Source organism: Capricornis sumatraensis, chromosome 2, assembly GCF_032405125.1.
Source record: "Capricornis sumatraensis isolate serow.1 chromosome 2, serow.2, whole genome shotgun sequence".
NCBI lineage: Eukaryota > Metazoa > Chordata > Mammalia > Artiodactyla > Bovidae > Capricornis > Capricornis sumatraensis.
Genome location: NC_091070.1, coordinates 143,652,411 through 143,676,059, shown reverse-complemented (window position 1 = coordinate 143,676,059; position 23,649 = coordinate 143,652,411). Strand labels below are relative to the sequence as shown.

General features: G+C 38.6%; 1 protein-coding gene across 3 annotated transcripts; it reads left to right on the top strand.

Annotated features, from left to right (window-relative positions):
* The first annotated feature begins 1,760 nt into the window (after positions 1 to 1,760).
* LOC138073658 (vascular cell adhesion protein 1-like) lies at positions 1,761 to 22,593 on the top strand. Of its 3 annotated transcripts, none has more exons than XM_068965499.1 (9): positions 1,761 to 1,824; positions 2,572 to 2,664; positions 5,143 to 5,463; positions 6,962 to 7,228; positions 12,744 to 13,019; positions 15,039 to 15,359; positions 16,495 to 16,761; positions 18,807 to 19,073; positions 22,433 to 22,593. In XM_068965499.1, exons 1-9 carry the CDS (start codon positions 1,761 to 1,763, stop codon positions 22,591 to 22,593), a joined length of 2,037 nt encoding a protein of 678 aa, XP_068821600.1. The 3 variants fall into 3 exon arrangements, with proteins under 3 accessions (XP_068821600.1, XP_068821599.1, XP_068821601.1); XM_068965498.1 differs by having other exon boundaries at positions 2,572 to 2,850; XM_068965500.1 differs by lacking the exon at positions 12,744 to 13,019 and having other exon boundaries at positions 2,572 to 2,850.
* The last annotated feature ends 1,056 nt before the right edge of the window (positions 22,594 to 23,649 follow it).

Sequence of the window (23,649 nt, the reverse complement as noted above, 5' to 3'; positions counted from 1 at the left end):
TTGAATGGGAGCCTCATCTGCACCCAAGAGGAGGTCCAGAACCTCTCCAGCCATGAGGAACAATTAATTATTAGTTCCAAATCTCAGTTATGGTCTTTCTCTGTCAAAAGGCACAGGGCTGTTTATTTACACATCTCTGGGAGTCAGTGAGCTTTGGAATTTTTTTTTTTTTTTGTAAAATCCAACATTTTTTTCTCATGCAGTAGTTACATATTATTGCTAACATTTTGGAAGTTTCTTCTCCAAATTTTAATTTAAACTACTTATGGTTATACTTCTTTGGCACCCGCTAAGTGTTAAAACATGCATTAGGCTTTGGGAAGGCAAAAGTAGATACAGTGATGAACGAGAACTGATCTGAGACTATGGTAGGAACTGATGATCCACAGGGGAGAAAGACCTGCACGTGTATATTACAAGGAAGTGGCTGTTCTGGTTTCTTTATGATGGGTAAGTGTTTTGCAGACTGAAGTACATGTGTGCAAGGCAAAAACAGCTATTTAAAAATACCTTTTAAAAAGTCATTTCATTAGAGGGGAAATAAAGAGCATAAGATTGTTGTCCTCATCTCATATAAGAGAAACAAATTATTTTTCATGTTTTAACCTTTTGTGGTTAAGTCTCACATTCTAAGAGATTTACCACTTCAGGGGAATTCCATCATTTGCATGCAAGTCTGCATGTAAGATTCTCAATTATCCAGCAACTGAATCAAGAATTAATAACTTTTCTAAAACAAAAGAAGAAAATATTTCTCTTCTTTTGGTAGCATTCTATTATTCTCTATTCAAGAAAATCATTTCAGAAACTTGATCTTTGCTGCCCAAAAAACTATTTGTGAATAAAATGTATGAAACTCAGAAGCTACGCTGTCTCCCTTTTTAAAAATAATTTATCAAAAGAAAGTGTCTTTTCCTTTTCCTTGCAAGAGAAAATATAGTCTCTGTCTTTGAATTGCAAACATATCTTCATAATGGACAAAAATCAGTTCACATGACATAGTGCCTGTTCAGCCACTTCAAGAACTAGAGTGTAATTTACTTTCTCTCTGTCTCTCTTCTCCCCAGTTGGATTCAGAAAATCTTATTCTGAAACAAACATTCAGTTCAGTCGCTCAGTCATGTCCGACTCTTTGCGATCCCATGAATCGCAGCATGCCAGGCCTCCCTGTTCATCACCATCTCCCAGAGTTCACTCATACTCACATCCATTGAGTCGGTGATGCCATCCAGCCATCTCATCCTCGGTCATCCCCTTCTCCTCCTCCCCCCAATCCCTCCCAGCATCAGAGTTTTTTCCAATGAGTCAACTCTTCTCATGAGGTGGCCAAAGTACTGGAGTTTCAGCTTTAGCACCATTTCTTCCAAAGAAATCCCAGGGTTGATCTCCTGCTTCATGCAAAAATATCCTTTTGGAGGGAAAAGCAAGGAAAAGTTTTAATTTTTAGCCTTGGAAGTGTTTTCTTTTTCTGTGATGGAGAAAGCAGTTTCAGTACTGAGTGCCATGGAAGGGGTTAATGCTGGACTTGGCTGGGTGTCAGTTAAACTTTTTTTCTGGCTTTGTTCCAGGTTTCCCCTTGAAGGGATTTTCCTCCGCTTTTGCATCTCTGCAACAAGACCCTATATAAAGAGACGACTTTCTATTTCATTCCTCACCGAACCTCACTGGCTTTAAGAGCTCAAGATTCTTCCCAGGAAGCTTCAAGAGGAACAGAAAGAAACGTTTGGAATCATTATTTTCCCATAAGAACAGCAGTGTAAATGCCTAGGAAGATGTTTGTGATCTTTGGAGTCTCAAATATACTTTGGATGGTGTTTGCTGTTTGTAAGTTCTTCTTCTTGATTTGCTTGAAATGCTAGCATTCCATTTTAGCTCTAACTTTGACTTCAGTCACTTTGTTATGATAATAAAGAAAGGCAATATGTGTACTTTGTCATTCATGTCCAACTCTTTGCAACTCCATGGACTGTAGCCCACCAGGTTTCTCGGTCCATGGAGTTTCTCCAGGCAAGAATCCTGGAGTGGGTTGCCATGCCTTCCTCCAGGGGCTTTTCCCAATCCAGGAATCAAACTCTGGTCTCCTGCATTTCAAGAGGGTTCTTTACTATCTGAGCCACCAGGGAAGCCCTGGATTTTTAAAGAATAGGAAAACTTGATTTACCCTAACTTTTAATGTGCTACTGACTACTGCTATTAATACATACCGTATATTGTCATAGTTAGAGCAGCAAAGTTGTTGTTTTTTGAATTTTTAAAATGTTGCGTGAGTAATTGAACTCTGTTTCTAGGAAGGTCTGTCTCTTTAGTTTCCTACACTTGATAATGAGATAAAACTTGGCAAGTGACAAAACAACTAATAGATGGACATCAAGGTCAGAAGTGAGAATTCTCAGAAGCAAAGATGATTTAAACAGCTTCTTTTGGCAGTGACTCCTGAGCTGCCTCACGTTCCTTAGAAGCAGTTTAGGAAAGAGAGCAGTCAGATTTGAGTGTTATACTAGAACAGAGAAGAAGGAGTAGAATACTAAACAAACCAGTGGTAAGCTTGTTTTTCTCTTTTTGCCTTCACAGCTCAAGCTTTCAAAGTTGACATATTCCCAAATGAATCCAAAATTTTTACTCAGATTGGTGACTCTGTTTCACTGACTTGTAGCGCAACAGGCTGTGAGTCTCCATCATTTTCTTGGAGAACTCAGATGGACAGTCCACTGAACGGGAAGGTGAGAAATGAAGGGACCACATCCACGCTGATCATAGATCCTGTTAGTTTCAAGGATGAACACCAGTACCTGTGCACTGTGATTTGCGGGGCTATGAAACGGGAGAAAGCAATCCGAGTGGAGATCTACTGTGAGTACTTTAGTCAATATTTGATTTTCTCTCCATTTTGCTTTAAAATAAATTTTCTCAAAGAATAATTTTAAAAGAAAAAAAGAAAAAGGATACTCATGTCCAGATTCTTGGCTAGGGGACATAGTGCAGCAAGAAATCTAGAAGAGAGCTGAATCTACCACCAGACTAGAGACCCAAATCTTGGCTTCTGTTTCCAACTCTGCCATGAACATGGTGACCGCAGGTGAGGTTCAACTTCTCTAGGCTTCAGTTTTCTTAGCCATAAGTGAAGTTTTCTAAGGTTCTTTTTATTTTATTCTTCTTTTGTGTGTGTGTGTGTTTAATTCGATCCAATTGGTTTCTTACATGTGTACTTGTCCATATGTCCAAATGATTTATGAATTCTATACTTCAGGGATTTTCTATTTATTCTTATGCAATTTGGTCCTTAAAATTAGTTTAAAGTTTAAGGAGGAGATATATAACTTAATACTGGGCTTTGGTACAAAAACTTCCCCCTTAGACAGAAGAAAAATATCTGCAAACTTTTCACTCATTTGACTTCTGCAGAGATAAATTTAGAAGGTTTTATTTCTGTTTTTGTTTGGTGCCATTAACTCTTAATGCTCAACAGCTTAACCTCAAGGATATTTGGAAAATGAACCTGATTTGCCTAGTGAATGTGAATGAATAGCCTTTGTTTACTAGCCTACCAAAATGTATTTCAATCCATTCTCAATCCAGCAAGAAAATTAGCAAAAAGGAGTGAAAAAATAACCTGAAGTACATCACTTGCATTCTGGTTACTGCTTCTGCCAGAAAACTGGAATCCTTGATAGTTATCTCTTTAGGAAGATCTTATTTGATTATCTTTTCTAATTATGTTGCTTTTCTTTTGCTATAGTGGAGCTCAACTTGATCCAATAACCTTAACTGATTCTTCAATAATCCCTTATGTAGCTAATTCTTCTCAAGAAACTGTGCTTGGCCAGCTGCTTTCAATTATGCTGGTTGTACATGCAGAGTTTATGTCTGCAAAGCTTTCTGAGCTCCATGAAAGGCTCCCTTATGTAAATATAGGGGAAAGTAGCAGTTCTTACATTATCTGACAGCAAACTATGTGGATTATAGGCGCATTTCTTTCAGAATACAAGGGACAAAATTATTGGTGGAAAAAGGAAAAGTACTGTTTCTTCACATAACAAATTTTTACCACTTCCTTTGCCTCTCCTTGTAGGAACCAAATAGCTGAAGATTTAAAAATGAAAACGAAGGCCCTTCTAGCTTTAGTTATCTTGCCTGAAGTTTCTTTCTTTTTTTCTTCAAGAGTGTCTGTCTTTCATTATATTTAACAGTCCTGTCTCCATTCCACATTTGATTATAATATTTTTTAGAGTTGGGACCTTTGTGTTCTTCTTATTTCACAGTCTTGAATCAAGCCAATGTGTTACCATCATGGTGATTTGCAATGGAAAGCAGCCTTGCAAAGAAAGCAATGGCTCACTGAACTAGTGCTTTCCTTGCATTAAAAATTTCAAGTGGAATATTAGTCAGATGTTGAGTCAGGCATTTTGGAAGGCAAATCTGCCTTCTATAACTTAAAGATTGCACAGGTGTACATTTCTGGTGGATGAATGCCTGTTCAAAAGCCAGTTATTTAGAGTTGCTCTTTTCATTTCTTAGCATGTCTTGCCTAATAATTATTATTTGCAATGATATTCTAAGCTTCAGGTTCCTTATCTGTAAGATGAGGTATATCTACCCTGACCAAAATAAAAGACTGTGATATAACATAATGATAAAAGACTGTGATATAACACAATGAAAGTCCCAGTAGTCATATGGAATAGTAAAAATCTTGAGTTTAAATCCCAGCTTCACCATTACTAGCTGTGTGACCTTAGGAAAGAGATGCAAATATGCTGAGTCTATGCTTTCATATCTATGGAATGTGGTATCTATTCCTTAGGGTTGTTGTGAGTATAGAATAAAGTCATCAATGTTAAATGAATAGCACAGGGATGGGCACGTGTCAGTATTCAATAAGCGTAAGTTTCTTCTCCCTCCTTTCACTCTGCAACATGCAACCCTTTGTACATGCAGGGTCAGAGCTGAAGAACTCTCTCACAGATTGTTCCGATTTGGAAATGCACCCCAAACCGTGAAAGACTATTTACACAATTCATTCTGCTGCATTAAGATTGTATTCACAAAAATATTAGACTCAGATTACGTTGATTTAAATCAGTAAGGGACTTTACACAATACGAACAAAAAATCCACGTGCATGTACTCGTTCGACTTTTGCAGCTTTCTCTAAGGATCCAGAGATTCATCTGAGTAGCCCCCCAGAGGTCGGGAAGCCAGTCACAGTCACGTGTTCCGTGCCTGATGTTTACCCATTTGAAAGGCTGGAGATAGAGTTCCTGAAAGGCAACCGTTCCATGAAAGTACAGGAATTTCTGGAGCCTTCAGAAAAAAAGGCCCAGGAAACAAAGAGCTTGGAAGTGACCTTCTCGCCTACTGATGAGGATATTGGGAACGCTCTTGTTTGTCAAGCTACATTACACATTTATGATGATGATTCTCCACCCATAGAAAGGAAAACTACAAAAGAACTGGAAGTCTACAGTAAGTACTTGTGTCTGTCTATGGGAATATACTCTTGGATGTATACAGCAATAAACCAAGCAGCTATAGTCAAGAAGAAACATGTTTGTAGTTTTTATACCATTTTGATTCACTGAGAGCATAATTCTTGTCAACTGCATACTTCAATAAAAAGTGCACGGAATTAGGGTTGAGAAAGTTGAACTAACTCAAGGTATGGATGGCTCCATTAATTATGATTTTGGTTCACTTAATTTCTCAGTCTATCAAAGGAGAATAATAATAATACCACTTGATTGGGAAGCTTCCCTGGTGACTCAGTTGGTAAAGAATCTGCCTGCAATGCAGGAGACCAGGGTTCTATCCCTAGATTGGGAAGATCCCATGGAGAAGGGAATGGCAATCCCCTCCAGTACTCTTGCCTATTAAATCCCATTGACTGAGGAGCCCTGCAGCTATAGCCCATGGGATCACAAGAGTCGAACCCTACTTGATGATTAAATCACCACCACCTGATTGGGTAGTGAGAAATAACAGGCTCAAGTGATAAAATGTTTTAAATTATGTTTTGTAAACTCTTACATCATGCATTGAAATATCAAAGTATAGAAGTTCTACAAGCAGCGCTTAGTCTGTGTGTGAGTTTATATGAGTGTGCACACCTGGACACGTCTGCATGGGGTGGGAGGAAGGAGATGAGATTTGATTGTCTCCATTCTCTCGGATATGGCTGGGGGATTTGAGGCAGTCTTGTAATCCCAAAGTTTTGTAAGAGTGACTCACTGTGCTCTGTTCTAGACGAAAATGCTCTCGTCTTCTCTAAACACCGTAGTTAAAAGGAGCATTGCCTTCTATAATATGTCTAGCTGAGACAGAATGAGATGGAAAGGATTTTATCAATATTTTGAGAAGAATAGTCAAAAATAGGAGATATTTTTCCTAGAGAATATAAAACTTGGAAATGAGAGCTATAATTAAGTATTTGAATGACTGTCATGTAGAAGTGAAATTTGGATTATTCTTTAGCAATAGAGGACTGAAATATGACCAGTGTATAGAAGTTAGTTACAAAGAGAAAGATTTTAGCTCAATAGAGGGAAAATGTTCTAATAATCAGAGCTGTCCAAAAATAACATGGACAGTATTTACTATAAGGCAGTGGACTGCCTTGTGCACTGGAAGTATTGAAGCTGACTTGCATGAAAATTTGCCAAGGAAGCTGAGCTGGAATTTATACTTTACCTGGGAAATTGAATCACATAATTCTGAGGATTTTTCTTAATTTCTGAGTATCTATGGCCATCTGAAAACACCAAACATCAAAAAAAGTAACTCCTTCAAATCAGTCAGAAACTGGATTGACTAATTTTCATGACTCAGCAATTCTTTATGCTGGTTTGGCAGAGTGAGTTTGAAAGATCGAGAAAGTTGTAAATACCGTCCATGAGAGTATTTACAGTAGCCCTGTGGGACCATTATGATGCTTAGCAATGACTAATGCTGTGTTCTGCCTTCTCAGTCTCACCCAAAGACACAGCTGTATCCGTGAATCCCTCCACAAGGCTGCAGGAAGGCGACTCTGTGACGATGACGTGTACCAGTGCAGGTCTACCAGCTCCATGGATTCTCTGGAGCAAGAAATTAGACAGTGGGAATCTACAGCTCCTTTCTGAGAATGCAACTCTCACTTTAATTTCTATGAGGGCAGAAGATTCTGGGATTTATGTGTGTGAAGGAGTTAATCTGGTTGGGAAAGACAGAAAAGAGGTGAAATTAATTGTTCAAGGTAAGCAATAATTGAAAAGGATGCCATCATTCAGATTTAAGCAATAGTGAAATAACTTCAATGCCAGAAATACTTCATTATGTTTTGAGTGAGTGAGTGAAGTTTCTCAGTCATGTCCAGCTCTTTGTGACCCCATGGACTGTAGCCTACCAGGCTCCTTCGTCCATGGAATTTTCCTGACAAGGGTACTGGAATGGGTTACCATTTCCTTCTCCAGGGGATTTTCCCAACCCAGAAATCGAACCCGAGTCTCAGTCTCCCACACTGCAGGCAGACTCTTTACCGTCTGAGCCACCAGGGAAACCCTCATTATGGTTTACGATGATCCATTTGTCTGTTCTGTACTGTAGCACAATCATATACTCACCTTGCTCATGCTCTTTGGATGAAATCTTTTCTGCCAGAGCTTCCTTGGTTCTGCTGTTTTGGCTACTTTCATTTCTCATCATTCTTTTGTTTCCTCAGCCCTGTCTTTCTCTCTTCCTTCTGCCCCTTGTATATTAATATTCTCAGTTTCCCATGTCTAATCCTCCTCCCTTGTCACTTCCAATATTTGAGCTATGTATCATGGATATATGCTGTTTACTCTGAAATTCGTGTTCCTATTCCATATCATCAAAATCTGTTGGTTCTACTTCAAAATGATCCCTCTTAGACTCTGACCTCTATTCAAACCTCTTGCCATAGCTTTACTTCATCATCTCTCATTTGGGCTCCTGAAAGATATTCGTAAATAACATTCACTGATCATCAGCTATATTCCAGGCACTTTACATATGTTTCCTGTGATCTTTAAGAAATGACTAAGGAGTAAGTACTTTGTATTCATTTAGCGATCAGAGAATAATGTCTCACAGAGATTAATAATGGCTCTTATTTATTGTACATCTAATACTTGCCAGGAGTTTCCTTGCTACTTTATAAATATTACCACTTTAGGTTTTGCCACAACCTTATGAAGTGAATAAAAGCTCAGGCTCAGAATAGTTCACGATTTGCCACATCAATTAACTCATTAGTGGCATTTACTGATTTTAACATAGACCCGTTTAACCTCCAAACTCCATGATTTTTAAACTATGGCTAATTGTTGTTAAATGGTCGCCCTACTATCATTCTGTCCCCCAACATAATCCTATGTACTGCTGCTGCTGCTGCTGCTAAGTCGCTTCAGTCGTGTCTGACTCTGTGCGACCCCATAGACGGCAGCCCACCAGGCTCCTCCATCCCTGGGATTCTCCAGGCAAGAACACTGGAGTGGGTTGCCATTTCCTTCTACTACCAGAGCGATCTTCTTGAAACAAGAAGACTGCATATTTTATATGACTTCAACTTGACCCTAACTGCATATTAATTAAAACTCACATTTCTTAAAATCGTTGCATAAAACTCTTCAGAATCTAGTCAGAAATGACCTTTGCATCTTTGTGGGTGACTCTGTGTCTGTTTATGCTATAACTTCTGCTTCAAAGGTCCTTTCCTTCCTTACGTGGCAAAGTTTTAGCCATCCTTCAAGATCAAGCTCATGTCAGCCTCCCAGTTGCAGTTTCTGTTAGGCACCGCTAGTTTTTGATCCCTTCAAGTACATTCAATACTTCTTATGAACTTGTATGTGCTTTTGTTCAGTTTCAGTTCAGTTGTTCAGTTCAGTCACTCAGTCATGTCCAACTCTGCAACCCCATGAATTGCAGCACGCCAGGCCTCTCTGTCCATCACCAACTCCTGGAGTTCACCCAAACTCATGTCCATCGAGTTGGTGATCCCATCCAGCTATCTCATCCTCTGTCATCCCCTTCTCCTCCTGCCCCAATCCCTCCCACCATCAGAGTCTTTTCCAATGAGTCAACTCTTCTCATGAGGTGGCCAAAGTACTGCAGTTTCAGCTTTAGCATCAGTCCTTCCAATGAGCACCCAGCACTGATTTCCTTTAGAATGGACAGGTTGGATCTCCTTGCAGTCCAAGGGACTCTCAAGAGTCTTCTCCAACACCACAGTTCAAAAGCATCAATTCTTTGGTGCTCAGCTTTCTTCACAGTCCAACTCTCATATCCATACATGACCACAGGAAAAACCATAGCCTTGACTAGACGGACCTTAATTGACAAAGTAATGTCTCTGCTTTTCAATATGCTATCTAGGTTGGTCATAACTTTTCTTCCAAGGAGTAAGCGTCTTTCAATTTCATGGCTGCAGTCACAATCTGCAGTGATTTTGGAGCCCCCCAAAAGTAAAGTCTGACACTGTTTCCACTGTTTCCCCATCTACTCCCCATGAAGTGATGGGACCGGATGCCATAATCTTCGTTTTCTGAATGTTGAGCTTTAAGCCAACTTTTTCACTCTCCTCTTTCACTTTCATCAGGAGGCTTTTTAGCTCCTCTTCACTTTCTGCCATAAGAGTGGTGTCATCTGCATATCTGAGGTGATTGATATTTCTCCCAGCAATCTTGATTCCAGCTTGTGCTTCTTCCAGCCCAGGGTTTCTCATGATGTACTCTGCATATAAGTTAAATAAGCAGGGAGACAATATACAGCCTTGATGTACTCCTTTTCCCATTTGGAACCAGTCTGTTGTTCCATGTCCAGTTCTAATTGTTGCTTCCTGACCTGCATATATGTTTCTCAAGAGGTAGGTCAGGTGGTCTGGTATTCCCATCTCTTTCAGAATTTTCCACAGTTTATTGTGATCCACACAGTCAAAGGCTTTGGCATAGGCAATAAAGCAGAAATAGATGTTTTTCTGGAACTCTCTTGCTTTTTCCATGATCCAGCGGATGTTGGCAATTTGATCTCTGGTTCCTCTGCCTTTTCTAAAACCAGCTTGAACATCTGGAAGTTCACGGTTCATGTATTTCTGAAGCCTGGCTTGGAGAATCTTGAGCATTACTTTACTAGCGTGTGAGATGAGTGCAATTGTGCAGTAGTTTGAGCATTCTTTGGCATTGCCTTTCTTTGGGATTGGAATGAAAACTGACCTTTTCCAGTCCTGTGGCCACTGCTGAGTTTTCCAAATTTGCTGGCATATTGAGTGGAGCACTTTCACAGCATCATCTTTCAGGATTTGAAATATCTCAACTGGAATTCCATCACCTCCACTAGCTTTGTTCTTGGTGATGCTTTCTAAGGCCCACTTGACTTCACATTCCAGGATGTCTGGCTCTAGGTTGTTCAGTTTAACGTACATTAATTAAGGTGCCTTGTCCAAGAATCGAAGAATTGTGCTTGGTGCTAGGGGTACAGACATAGAAAGTTACCGTGATTACCCTAGAGTAACTTATCATCTAGAGATTGGCAGATGTATAGATAATTTAAATATTTTTAGTAAGAGCCAATCCTTGTGTGAGTGCGTCTTTCCATTAATCTGGAAACTCCTTAAAGTTTGGGACTATTGTGTGTGTGTGTTTTACAAGTGCCTGCCATGTAGAGGTGCTCAGTAGATACTGAATGAATAACTTGTGAACATAAATTAAAAAACATACTTTTAATATATGAAAACATGGAATTTGAACTTGCGTGGCTAAAAAGAAACAATTCAAACTCTCTCAAAAGATGAACCGGTTGGCTTTTAGGTCAGCATTTCTCAAGAAACCAGGAAAAACATTACACTGATAAAAGCATGTAAAGCTAATCTTTCCTCTGGAATAACTCTCTCCCATGATTAGCTGTATCCCATTTCAATGTGAAAAGGAAACATGGATTGGGCAGTGCTGCTCTCCATTTTGCATCACAGGACATTAGCAACCTTAAGTGCTGAAGAGAGAATTGAACTGCAGTTATCTTAAACCTGGAAGATCTTCTGGAGAAGTGGAGAAGGGAATGGCTACCCACCCCAGTATTCTTGCCTGGAGAATTCTGTGGACAGAGAAGCATGGAAGGCTATAGTCCATGGGGTCACAAAGAGTCGGCCATGACTGAGCGACTAACACTTTTTTCTATCTCAGAGTTACTCTTTCAGGAGTCATGAGTTTACATGGTAACATATGCAGCCACTGTAAAATACAACCTGAGACTGTTCATAGGCAGGAAGTAGATCTTTATGTTCTCCATTCTCACATTAGCATATAAGGAATTCAGAAACACTGGTTTCTGCTCTGAATGAACTTCTTCAAAAATCTGATAGCATGTCAATTTGTTATGGTAATTTGAGGGAAGCATTCTTTGGAAGATACCATAATGACCGTGTTAGACAAACCAAACTGAAAAAAATCTTCTGGCATGGATGAGAATCCTTCAAAATGTGGTGCCTTTGGCTTATGTATATGCTGTGATTTCTTTTTTCTATCTCTAGCCAGCTATTTACAAGGGCAAGTTTTTTAGTGAGTTTTCTGTGGAGTCTCACCTGTCACTTTAAGAGGTGCCCAACCACTCCCACTTTTGCTAGGGGAATAGAGTCAAGATTTAAAACTATTTTTCTCCCTAGACAGTAATCATCCCACAGCAGGTGGGGTGCCCCGCAGGGATTGCATTGGTAGTCAAAGAACTTTGCTAGATATTTCAGACTTAGGAGTTTGCCCTGGCATTTCAGCCATTGAAATAATTATAAAGTATTTTTATGTTGTATTAAGCAAATTTAAGAGGTGGCTTGCATACCACTTTAATGCTTAGATTTTGACTTTTCAGTGTGATTCTGAAATCATACTGGTTTCATACTGATAATGGGATTTCAGTATGTGTTTTCAGTGTGATTCTGTGTGACTTTCACGTTACAAATTTATTCTGTTGATACAGAAGCTCTAAATACTGGTCTGTTACAGGTATTGTTTCTAATCAGAAGCCATATTTATATAGCTTTTTTTCAGTACTTTCCTTAGATTTGGTTTTATCTCCACTTGAGGATATTTTGATTTAGTTGTTCAAGTGAAAAGCTGGGATCTTAAATGAGACTCACCTGGCTTCAAGTCCTAATTTTGCCACTTGCAGGTTGGGTGAAGTTATTTTTCCTCAAGAAGAAAGGGGAGGAGAAGGAAAAGGAGGAAGGGAAGGAAAATAAGGAAAAGTAGAATGAGACACTGAGAGTCAAGGAGAAGAAGCAATGATACCAGATCCTGAAGTTGTGTGGATTAAATAAGATAACGGGGGAGCCTGGTGGGCTGCCGTCTATGGGGTTGCAAAGTCAGACACGACTGAAGCGACTTAGCAGCAGCAGCAGCATTCATATATGTAAAGTGGTTTAAGCAGTGCTTGACACATTGGAATCTTATATTTTTGAGCTATTGTCCCACAGTTATAACAATATTATAAACACATTTGGGTAGAGAATGAATTTTTGTTATGAAAAGGTGCCAATCTCTGTCTTGACACATTTTTATCCCTGTTCATTCTGTTGAATGAATGAATCACAGCACTTTGTATGTTTGTTCTTAAAAGATATGGTTCCCTTCCTGATAGTTCCAATGTGGAAAGGAGTAGTATATTCTTGGCACAGATGTTAGCTGAAAAGAGGCCAGAAAAAAAAGACTGTATATTGAACTTTGGTGAAAGAATTTTATTTTTTCTTGTCCTTTTCTCCCCACCAGAGAAAATGTTTACTGTTGAGATCTCTCCTGGACCCCAGATTGCTGCTCAGATTGGCCACTCAGTCGTGTTGACCTGTGATGTCAGGGACTGCGAGTCCCCATCTTTCTCTTGGAGAACCCAGATAGACAGCCCTCTGAACGGGAAGGTGAGGAGCGAGGGCTCCAAGTCCACGTTGACCCTGAGCCCTGTGAGTTTTGAGCATGAACATTTTTACCTGTGCACTGTGATGTGTGGGCAAAAGAAACTGGAAAAGGGAATCCAGGTGAAGCTCTACTGTAAGTAGATTTCAAAATTGTTTACTGTTTTTGTTGTTGTTGTTGTTCCCGGTTCCATTGAAAGAAGCAGAATGGAAATCTGTGATCCACAACAAGATCCTTGTGTTTAGGAAGGAAATTTAGCACTGTGAATGGTTCTCAAATCTCCAAACCAAAGTTTTTGATGCAACTTTGATGTATATATTACATATGAATCCAGCCTCCCTGATCCTTAGTTTGTGTCTTGTCTATACGCTCTCATCATGGACTTGAACATACTGCATACCACCCTCCCCTGGTTGTAAATGGTGTGTACAGAGATGATTGTCTGCAAAGGGCAAAAACAGCACCCATTCAGATAATGGGGTGGGATGATGAATTATTTGAATTGGAGGGTGAGGCCCAAAACTACTGTTTTGAAGGCACATTTGAAAGCCAGTTGGCAGGATGGAGACATGAGGCAATGTGGAGCAGGAGAAAACCTGGGAGTTAGAATGATCACCGGGGATGGTCAGCACAGCAGTTGAGGTGAAAAAAAGAACCAGAAGATTGCACTGGATTTGAGTATTGATTTATACTGCATACATATACTACACTTCTTGCTATTCCTGTCACCTTAACAAAATCATAGAGCTTCAAATCTCTATGAATTGACATTGCTGGAATTCCTCAGTTTATAATGAATGAGGACAAGATATGCAAAGTGGTCAGAAAGTTCCCTGGTGGCTCAGATGGCAAAGAATCCACCTGCAATGCAAGATATGCGAGTTCGATCCCTGGGTCATGAAGATCATTTGGAAGAGGAGATGGCAACTCACTCCAGTATTCCTGTCTGGAGAATTCCATGAACAGAGGAGCCTGGGGGTCTACATAGTCCATGGGGTTGCATAGTGTCAGACATGACTGAGCAACTAAGCACAGCACACAGTGCACACATTCTGCCTTGTTTTTATTCAGCAGAATCCAAGAGAACAATTGTGGATATTTTCCTCCAGAAATGCTGCCCAAACTTGTGTTATCTCTCAGGATTTTGCTCAAAATGAGTTAGAGTATGTCTGTAAAGGGATTTGAATCTCTCAAAAGACAGTTTAATTTATTGCTTTATCATGTTACCAAGAGTCCAGGAGCTGCTGATGCAGGCACACTCCCAACAGCAATGAGAACCAGCAGTGAAGCCTTATGGTCATGTGGAAACATTAGAGAATCTGTCACTTGACAACATTTTGCTTCAGGAGGAAAAAATTTTAGCATTGCTCTTGATAACTGTTCTCATCTTACTTTTGTTGATTTGTATCAAGATGTGTTATAAATATTACTTAGAATCTGAATCGCTTATACTTTTTTCTGAACTACAAGTATTATTCAAGAAACATTTAAAACTTTCTGCCTAAACCTTGCTGTTCAAAATAAAAATGTCTAAACTGCATTGCTCTGTGAAACCATGCCTGGCCTCTGAGGTCAAGGAAATAGGAATTCTGATCTCAGCTGGGTGACTTACTAGATATGATGTCAAATGGCAGACTCTTAGCCTTTATAAGTTTAATAAGTCTCCGCAGCTATCAAATACATTCTCTGTGCATTTTTCTAGCTTTAAAATAAGTTAATACCCTTTAGATTACGCTGTTTCAAAGACTGAGATAATGAATATTAAGGGACTAGCGCATAATAAACATGCAGTTCAGCATGGAAAATATTTAAAATGTTTAAAATATATGTATACTAAGTAAGACGGTGGAAGCTGATATGTCCTTTGAAAAGACTAGTCCGTAGCTGTCAGCAAGACTGTATCTCTAAGGAGAGAGGGGTAAGAAGTATATTTATTTCTTGATGATTTGATGTGCTAGGTATTTTTTGTTTCCAGCATTATTTATATTTAGTATCATAAATATTTATATTTAATGTTGTGATGCATCTATTAGTAATCATTTTATCCCAGCTGAATTAAAACCTTCACTTTGAGAGCTTTGCATTTAATAAAGATTAGTTCTGTTTTTCTTCTAGTGTCGCGTATAAACCTCATACTGTGCTTGGTATTTGCAGCCTTCCCTAGTGATCCAGAAATTGAAATGAGTGGTCCGTTAGTGAGTGGAAACCCAGTCACTGTAAGCTGCAAGGTTCCTAATGTGTATCCTTTTGACCGGCTGGAGATTGAATTGTTTAAAGGGGAGAGTATTATGATGAATAAAATCTTTTTGGAAGATGCAAGTAAGAAAGCCCTAGAGACCAAGAGTTTAGAGATGACCTTCATCCCCACCACTGAAGATACTGCAAATGTTCTTGTTTGTCTGGCTCGGTTACCTATTGATGAAATGGAATTTGAACCCAAACAAAGGCAGAGTACACAGACACTTTATGTTAATGGTAAGTACATGTATGGTGTATCCACAGTTTAATGTGAATTTTTTTGGATCATGTTTGCCAGGTAATAGTTAACATGAAGTTCATGGTTAATAAAAAAAAAATTAAAAAAAAAAAAGTTCATGGTTAAAACCATTGTGAAATGAAATAATTGAAAAGAAACTACAAAATAATGATTTTATATTTTAAAACAACCCTCAAACTTAAAACAACTGTTTATTTGCATGTGATTCTAAGCTGGCAGTTTGGGAAAAGATCAGATGAGCAGTTTATTCAATATGATATCAGATGAACTCACATATTCATTTTCAGTCTGTTGGAAGTTCAGTGGGGGATGGTCTCAGGCAGCCTCACTCACAAGCCTGGGCCTTCTCTGGGAGTTCCTGGACCTTCCTTTCTTCATATGAAGAGAGGTAGCATAGATCTAGTCACCAGAGTGCAGGGCTTCAAGAGAGTGAAAATGAAGGTGGCTTCTTGGGGCTTAGGCTTGAAAGTCCTACAGAGTTGCTTCTTCCAGGGTATATTGGTCAGAGTTAGTCACAAGGACAGCCTAGATTCAAGAGGTAGACAAATAGAGTCCACCTTTTCACAGGCAATTTACATAGTTCATGTTCTGTTTAATGTACTATAAATGTCAATACATACTTTCATTGACCATCCATTCTTTGACAACAAGAATGTTTCTATAGAATTTATTTCCACTAGAAAATATCCATGATATGTTCATATTCTACTCTGGATCATTCTGTATAGGGCTTCCATGGTGGGTCAATGGTAAAGAATCTGTCTGCTAATGCAGGAGACTGGGTTCAATCCTTGGGTTGGGAAGATCCCCAGGAGAGGAAATGGCAACCTATGTCAGTGTTCTTGCTTGGGAAATCCCATGGACGGAGAAGCTTGGCAAGCTACAGTCCACGGGGTCACAAAGAATCAGACATGACTTAGGGACTAAACAACAAAAACAATAATTTTATTTCTGCTAAAGTAAATGAGGGCAGAAAACTCCTTTGGTAAACTTATCAAGATTTATAAACTGTTCTAATCCACAAATACATAGCCAAGTTTTGCAACACTGATAAAAACTCTTTGGAACTTGGGGTATAAACAGCCAAGCTAACAAGTGTTCCTGCCTTTTCAGTTGCTCCCAGGGATACAACCATCTTGGTCAGTCCCTCCTCCATCCTGGAGGAAGGTAGTTCTGTGAATATGACATGCTCTAGCAATGGCCTTCCAGCTCCCAAAATCTTGTGGAGCAGGCAGCTAAGTAATGGGAATCTACAGCCTATTTCTGAGAATGCAACTCTTACCTTCATGTCTACAAAAATGGAAGATTCTGGTATTTATGTCTGTGAAGGCATTAACCAGGCTGGAATAAGCAGAAAAGAAGTCAAATTAATTATCCAAGGTGAGCTAAAGTGATTAAATGAGTTATTAGTTATGAGTCTTATTTTGTTTGTGTTACTGGTTTTGAATAAAGTCCTTTTAAAACAAATTTTCTAAAACAAAATGCACTGAATGTTTTGAAGAGCTCTGCATGGAAATGTGGAATAGCACTTCTTCATGAACCATTCCAAGTCACTTATCCTAAAATTCTTTCAACCTCAAGTGGAAGGCTAGCTCTAGGAACTGTGCCAAGAGTTCCAGTTACACTTATGAGGCACTGATTATGGTGTTGAAAAAAGGATAGGAAGATGTATATACATATTTTGGAATTACTTAGGGCCCAGGTGGCACTAGTGTTAAAGAATCTGCCTGTCAGTGCGGGTTAGATGTAAGATGTGGGTTTGATCCCTGGATCAGGAAGATCCCCTGGAGGAGGGCATGGCAACCCACTCTAGTATTCTTGTCTGGAGAATCCCATGGACAGGAGAGCCAGGTGAGCTATGCTCCATAGGGTTGCAGAGTTGGACATGACCGAAGCGACTTAGCACCTAGCATATAAAATCACCTTATCCAACTGGATTAAATTCCTCATGGTAATCTCATGAGATGTCTGCTAGGATTTGCTTAGAAGCCTAAGAAGGCACTTACACCTTTTATAAATTCAGAGATTGAGTAGCACTGACCTTTCAGTCTGATTCATAAATTTAATGGCACAGAATCACTAGGATGGATTAAGTTAGGAGATCCAGACCTATTCTTTTCAGGATGGAGAGGCAAAACTGAGAACAAAATAATTTCTAGTTGATAGGTTGAAGCTCTAGGCAGTTTTGGGCAAAGTCATGAAGTGGTCAATTTGGATTTCCCTCATAACTTCCCTTTTGAGGTTCGAGGTCCTCTTCTTCACTAGGGCTGTCAGTTCCTCTCCTACCCCTTGGTATTATTTCCACTAAGGTGTTTGTGACTGTCTTGTTACCTTGTTGCAATAATTATTTGTATTTTAAAGGAAAGGAAGAAACTTGGAAGAACGATGCACTACGGTAAAGAAAGCTCTTAGGATGTAGCTTTGGTTGAGGAAAGAGTATCAAGTCACAAAGCAAATAATCTTAAAGGGAACCTCACTTATAAAATGATAATGTGGTACCTCCCTCCACAGTTTACATGTTAATAGAGATGTTGTATGTCAGATGCTAAGCTGAGGATAACAACTGTGTGTTAAGGATTGTAAGAGCCATCTCTGCACAGCTTAATTTCTTTATCTGGAATGATCTAGCTCAAAACTCAGAAGCCTTCTATACTTCAAGAAATAGTTGCATAACTTAGTGACCAAAAAAAGTGTTATTTTCCACATTTGAAATCTCCAACTGTTTTTAAACACCCATTTGTTGGCTAAGGTTGGGTAAGAATTACATTAAGGCTGCAGCCCCCAAACTTTTTGGCACCAAGGACTGTTTTGTGGAAGACAGTTTTTCCATGGGTTGGGGAGGGGGCTCATTTCAGTGTGATTCAAGTGCAGAAGGGTTCATTCTTCTCTGAGACTCTCATGTTGCCACTGATCTGACAGGAGGTGGAGCTCGGGTGGTAATGCTAGCCACGGGGTGGGAGTGTAAACACAGATGAAGCGTCACTTGTCTGCTGTGCACCTCCTGCTTGTGACTGGTTAGTTAGTTGTTTAAGTCGCTCAGTCGTGTCCGACTCTTTGTGACCCCATGGACTGTAGCCCACCAGGCTCCTCCGTCCATGGGATTCTCCAGGCAAGAATACTGGAGTGGGTTGCCTGCTTGTGACTGGGTTCCTAATAAGCCACAGATTGGTACCAGGCCATGGCCTGAGGGTTTGAAACCCTTGTATAAGGGACATGAGAGAAGCATGAGATGTCTTCTTTTATTAAAAATATGATCATTTATAAGAATCCAGTAAATGTTTGACTTCTTTAATTGTCCCTCTAAATATTTAATGCAAACAGTAAGCACAAATACCATCTTGACAACTATTGTTACTGTCATTAAATTAATTTGGAATTTGTTTCTATTTCATTCAATCAGAGGTATCTTTAAATTCTTTCCACAGTTGCTCCAAAAGATATACAACTTACAGCTTTTCCCTCTGAGAGTGTCAAGGAAGGAGACACTGTCATTATCTCCTGTATATGTGGGAATGTTCCCCCAACTTTGATAATTCTGAAGAAAAAAGCAGAGACTGGCTACACAGTGCTAAAGTCTACAGGTGGTGCCTATACCATCCACAGGGCTCAGTTAGAGGATGCGGGAGTATACCAGTGTGAATCTAAAAATGAAGTTGGCTCACAGCTAAGGAGCCTAACACTTGATGTTAAAGGTTAGTTAGTTTTTCTTTTGTTGTTGTTGTTGTTTGTTTCTTGTTATTTTTATAACAGGTCTGAAGCTTGGTGGGTTGTAAAGAATTTCAAGGGTTAGATGAATGAGTTGGCAAAATGGAACTGAATTCCATGTCAATTTCGGTTATTTCTTAGTGTTTCCTAAAATAATCATGTACAAGTGCTCTATCCTAAGGAGTTTAGCCAGGATGCTGACATTTATCATAAATCAGTGTAGAATTCCCATTTGCTATTTGAATTTATCATTGGTCTCGGAGGTCTTGCATTTCTTACGTGTTTAAATGTATTTTCAAAATCTTTCTTTGGGAGTTATAGGGAAACTAAAGAAGTAGAATTGGCTCATGGAAAAAGAAAGGTTTATCTAGACCCTTTTCCTTCCTACCCGAAGACAGTGTCACTCTCTGAACAAGAAGTGACTGCAGGTATTTTCCAGACTGACTCTTTTCTGGATTTGAGAATGATGATCTTAATGCTGAACAATGTAAAGGAGTCTCTAGACTACAGAATTACTTCCTTAGAATATCTGAGCTCCCTGTCCATCCTGCTGTATTCTGATGGAGAAAGGGAGGGAGGGGGCAACGCCCTAGCAGAGGAATTTCAGGGGCCAGCTTAATTTCAATCCATCTGTGAACTCAGTAGGATCTGTTGATCTTATTAGTGGAAGTAGAAAGTGTCAGCGTTTATTGCTCAGTCTTCCACTCCTTGAGTGGTAAGGAGCTCCTACTGTGTACTGGAAGCCAGACTTGAAATAAACATGATTGCAAACAAATACAACTTTTAAGAGCCTTTGGCACTGGGCCCCCAGAGACAACAACTATCAATGTAAAGAGAATTTAAGCTTGGGTCAGAAAATGGGTTCAAATTTTACTCATCTCATCAAATCTCTCAAGATTATAAACTTTACCATGTTTTCCGTCTTCACAATACCTCCTCAAAACACAACAATATCCCTTGTATCATGTCACTCAAAATGACACAGGGATGTATATAATCAATGCTTCCAGATTTCTGGATGATTGAGATCTCAGTTATGAGTAGGTTGAAATCCATCTATTCCTATTTAATCCTTGATGTCTCCAGACCACCTTTAATTAAGCCTAGTTCCAGGGACTTGGATTCCTAACATTTTTATAATTCTTTTTGTAGTTAATGATTCTCTTTTAAAGACATATCAAAGCTTCTTCTCCTCTTTTTAACTTTCTCATACATTGTTGTCTTTTCTAATTGCTTTATTAAGTTGATAACTTTACATATTTGCTATTTTTCACTCATTACTTAAATGAACAATTAAAGCACATTGTGGGCACTCAGCTAGAACCCTCAAACTAAATATGGCTTCAACTAACTACAAATGAATGGCAATAAAAATTTGACGTTTTCCTGGGAATTTTGAACTAGTCATACTTTGCATTTAGCTGAGATTTTAAACTAATTTTGGTTTATTTTGCTTTAGAAATACATTTGCTCGAATGTATTTCAATGATAGAAATGTTTGGGAGTCTTTAGAATTTTCAGTATTGATACAGTTAATAGAAAACTATATTTGAAGGTTGCCCTGGTAACCAACTCAGCAGCAAAAATGTACTGCAGATGCCTGAGGGGGAAAAACCAAAGGCAAAAGACAGTATAATACTTATTAAATTGAAAACAATAGGATCAGAAATACCACTGCCTGCCATGTCATCAATACTGATGCCTAAGCATAATTATGATAATGAATATGTCATTAAAATATTACTCTCATACTCTTAGTTCTACTCTAGTAAGGAAAAGTAGAAAAATAGGGAAATTATCATTATGTTTATGATGAAGTTTTTTTAACGTCAATAATCAGCTTCCCTTCATCTGACCCTGGTGATTCTTTTCTTCTTGGTTGACAATTGGTGATTAGAAACCTCTAGAAGTAAAGCAGTGATTATCAATGTCAAATCATTCATTTCTTCTAGAACAGAAACAATATAGAAGCCTCTTGAAGAAACTTACTATTTATGAGGCCATACTGTGCTGTGAAAACATAAATATAAACAGAGATAAATTGCTAGTAAATACCATGCTGTCTTCTTCAGATGGTCTTATAAGGTTAAAATGTTAAATACTATTGTAACTGTCAGAAGATTTTTAGTATAGTAGGAAGAGTACTAATTTAAAAGTTTTGTGACACTATTACTTTATGAACTCGATTTATAACTAAATAACAATGACAGGATGTAGAAAGAAAACAATATATATTGATATTCAAAATATATTTATTGGGGGGGGGAAAGATATTTATTGGGTGCAAGTTACTCCAAGCAGCGAGCCAGTTACTAGCTATTGAGTGGTGGATCAAAAGAAACTAGATACATGCCCTTATGTAATTCAGTCTGAAGGAGAGAACAAAAATTAATAGAGAATCAAACACACAAATGTTTAAATGTAAGCTGTGATGAGGGCTGTGGAGGGAAATGTAGTGGGCTATAAAAGCATACAGGGAAAAAAGTGCGTTGTTGCTGTTCAGTCACTTACTTGTGTCTGACTCTTTGCGACCCCATGGTCTGCAGCATGCCCGGCTTCCATGTCTTCACCATCTCCTGGAGCCTGCTCAAACTCATGTCCATTGAGTCGGTGATGCCACTCAACCATCTCATCCTCTATTGCCCCCTTCTCCTCCTGTATGTTAAGATTCCTAATTTAGGCTGGTGGTAATGCCTCTTTGAGGCAGTAACACTTAAGCCAAAATATAAAGCTATCCAGAGAACTACATATTGTCAAGAAATGATATAAATGCTCAAGAGGAATAATGTATATTAAGATGCCCTACTTCAGAGATACAAAATATAAAATTTTCTATATATTTCTAAAAAAACCCATCGGGAAGAATTATTTCTCTTATTATCTCATACATGATGTTTGACTATAATGGTTGCACTGTAGGTATTTCAAGATCTTTCTTGAAGACTTGGTTAGTTATTTTAATTCATTAATAATCAGAGTCCTAGTTCTTTAGTATGTACTTTTATTTCCCAAAACAAACACTCTTGTCCCATTCTTACTCTTCTAAATGAGCCCTAAAAAGTTGCACCCTTCCTTCCATCCTGTTACTGGACCTGCATCTATGTGAATCCAAGTTTGTGAAAGTTAGCAGCTGTCATCTTTAGACTCATTATGACCATAGCAACTGCCGATTATTTCATTAATTCAGAGAAATGTGCATTTGAGTTCTATTGGTTCTTATCACTGATTTAATTCACTTTTTTTTCAGAGAACTAGTGGTACTGTTAAAATAAAACTTGTGACAGTAATTATTAAACAATTTCTTTTCATACCAGACATTGATTGTATCCATCTTGTTATTTTCCAGGAAGAGAAAGTAACAAGGACTATTTTTCTCCTGAATTTCTCGTGCTCTATTGTGCATCCGCCTTAATATTAACTGCCATTGGAATGGTTACTTACTTTGCTAGAAAAGCCAACATGACAGGGTCATACAGTCTTGTAGAAGCACAGAGAACAAAAGTGTAGCTAATGCTCGAAATGTTCTACCAAAGATGCCATCAGTCCAGATGCTCAATACTGCTCATCATTCCACGAGGAAAACAGAGACTGGGAGTTCAGGCTTCCTTGAATGCGGTGAACGCTGGGAAAGAAATGGCTGCCTATGGCCCTCACTGTGAGCAAGAAGCCAAAGGAAAATTTTTGCTTAAAAACCAGGCACTACCATTGAGATGACTGGAGTCATTTCTTGATGTGTATATACAATAACATGATTTGTATATATGTAAAACTATGCTGTAGCAAGGTTGCTTGGGATATCAGCACACTAGAGTCACTATATCTAAAATTATTAAAATGTTGCTTGAACTGATTGTTATAACTTAATGCATCTTAATATCAACTGGCAGCTGAACTATGTCATCTTTTTAATATTTTATCTCCTTTAATAAAATTTTATTCCTATTAAGTTCATGGGCAACAATTTCATGTTGTGTAAAGATGCCAGGGTTTTATATTGTCATAGACAAATGATAAACCAAGAGGGCACTGGGTTGACTTTCAGGTACTAAACACTTCAATCTATGGTATAATGGTTAACTGGATTTCTCTGGGTGGTACTGACATGGTACAGAGACATTTTTTGATGTTGTTTGTTCATCAGACTCTTGTGTAATTTTCCCAAGTGGTCTAAAAATGCAACCTTTTTTGATTTTCTTTTGTAAATGTTTAGGGTTTTTTTGTATAGTAAAGCGATGATTTCTGGAATTGAAAGAGTTGTGTGTTTATTTATTATAAGTTGCCTCCTTTAATCATGTTGTAGCTCTTTTGATAATGTCAAGTTCCAAATACTGGAGAGTTCAAGTCCATAGAAATATCCACTTGAAGTGTGCTCCTCAGATTACTTTTATCAGAATCACCATGAGAACTTTACAGATATTTACTTATCTTGGGGCCATCCTAACCTATTTAATTGAAATACCTGGTTTAGTAGCCTTGGAACCTGCAATTAAAAAAATTTTTTTAATATAGTATGCACAGAAGGAGTGAATGCAGATGAACATGGACATATTAAAGGGCAGCAAG

Bases quoted from the DNA above. Each gene is read 5' to 3' on its own strand.
- LOC138073658 (XM_068965498.1), top strand. From the start codon at position 1,761: ATGCCTAGGAAGATGTTTGTGATCTTTGGAGTCTCAAATATACTTTGG. The intron at 1,825-2,571 runs GTAAGTTCTTCT...TTGCCTTCACAG, and splicing joins TTGGATGGTGTTTGCTGTTT to CTCAAGCTTTCAAAGTTGAC. The intron at 5,464-6,961 runs GTAAGTACTTGT...CTGCCTTCTCAG, and splicing joins AAAAGAACTGGAAGTCTACA to TCTCACCCAAAGACACAGCT.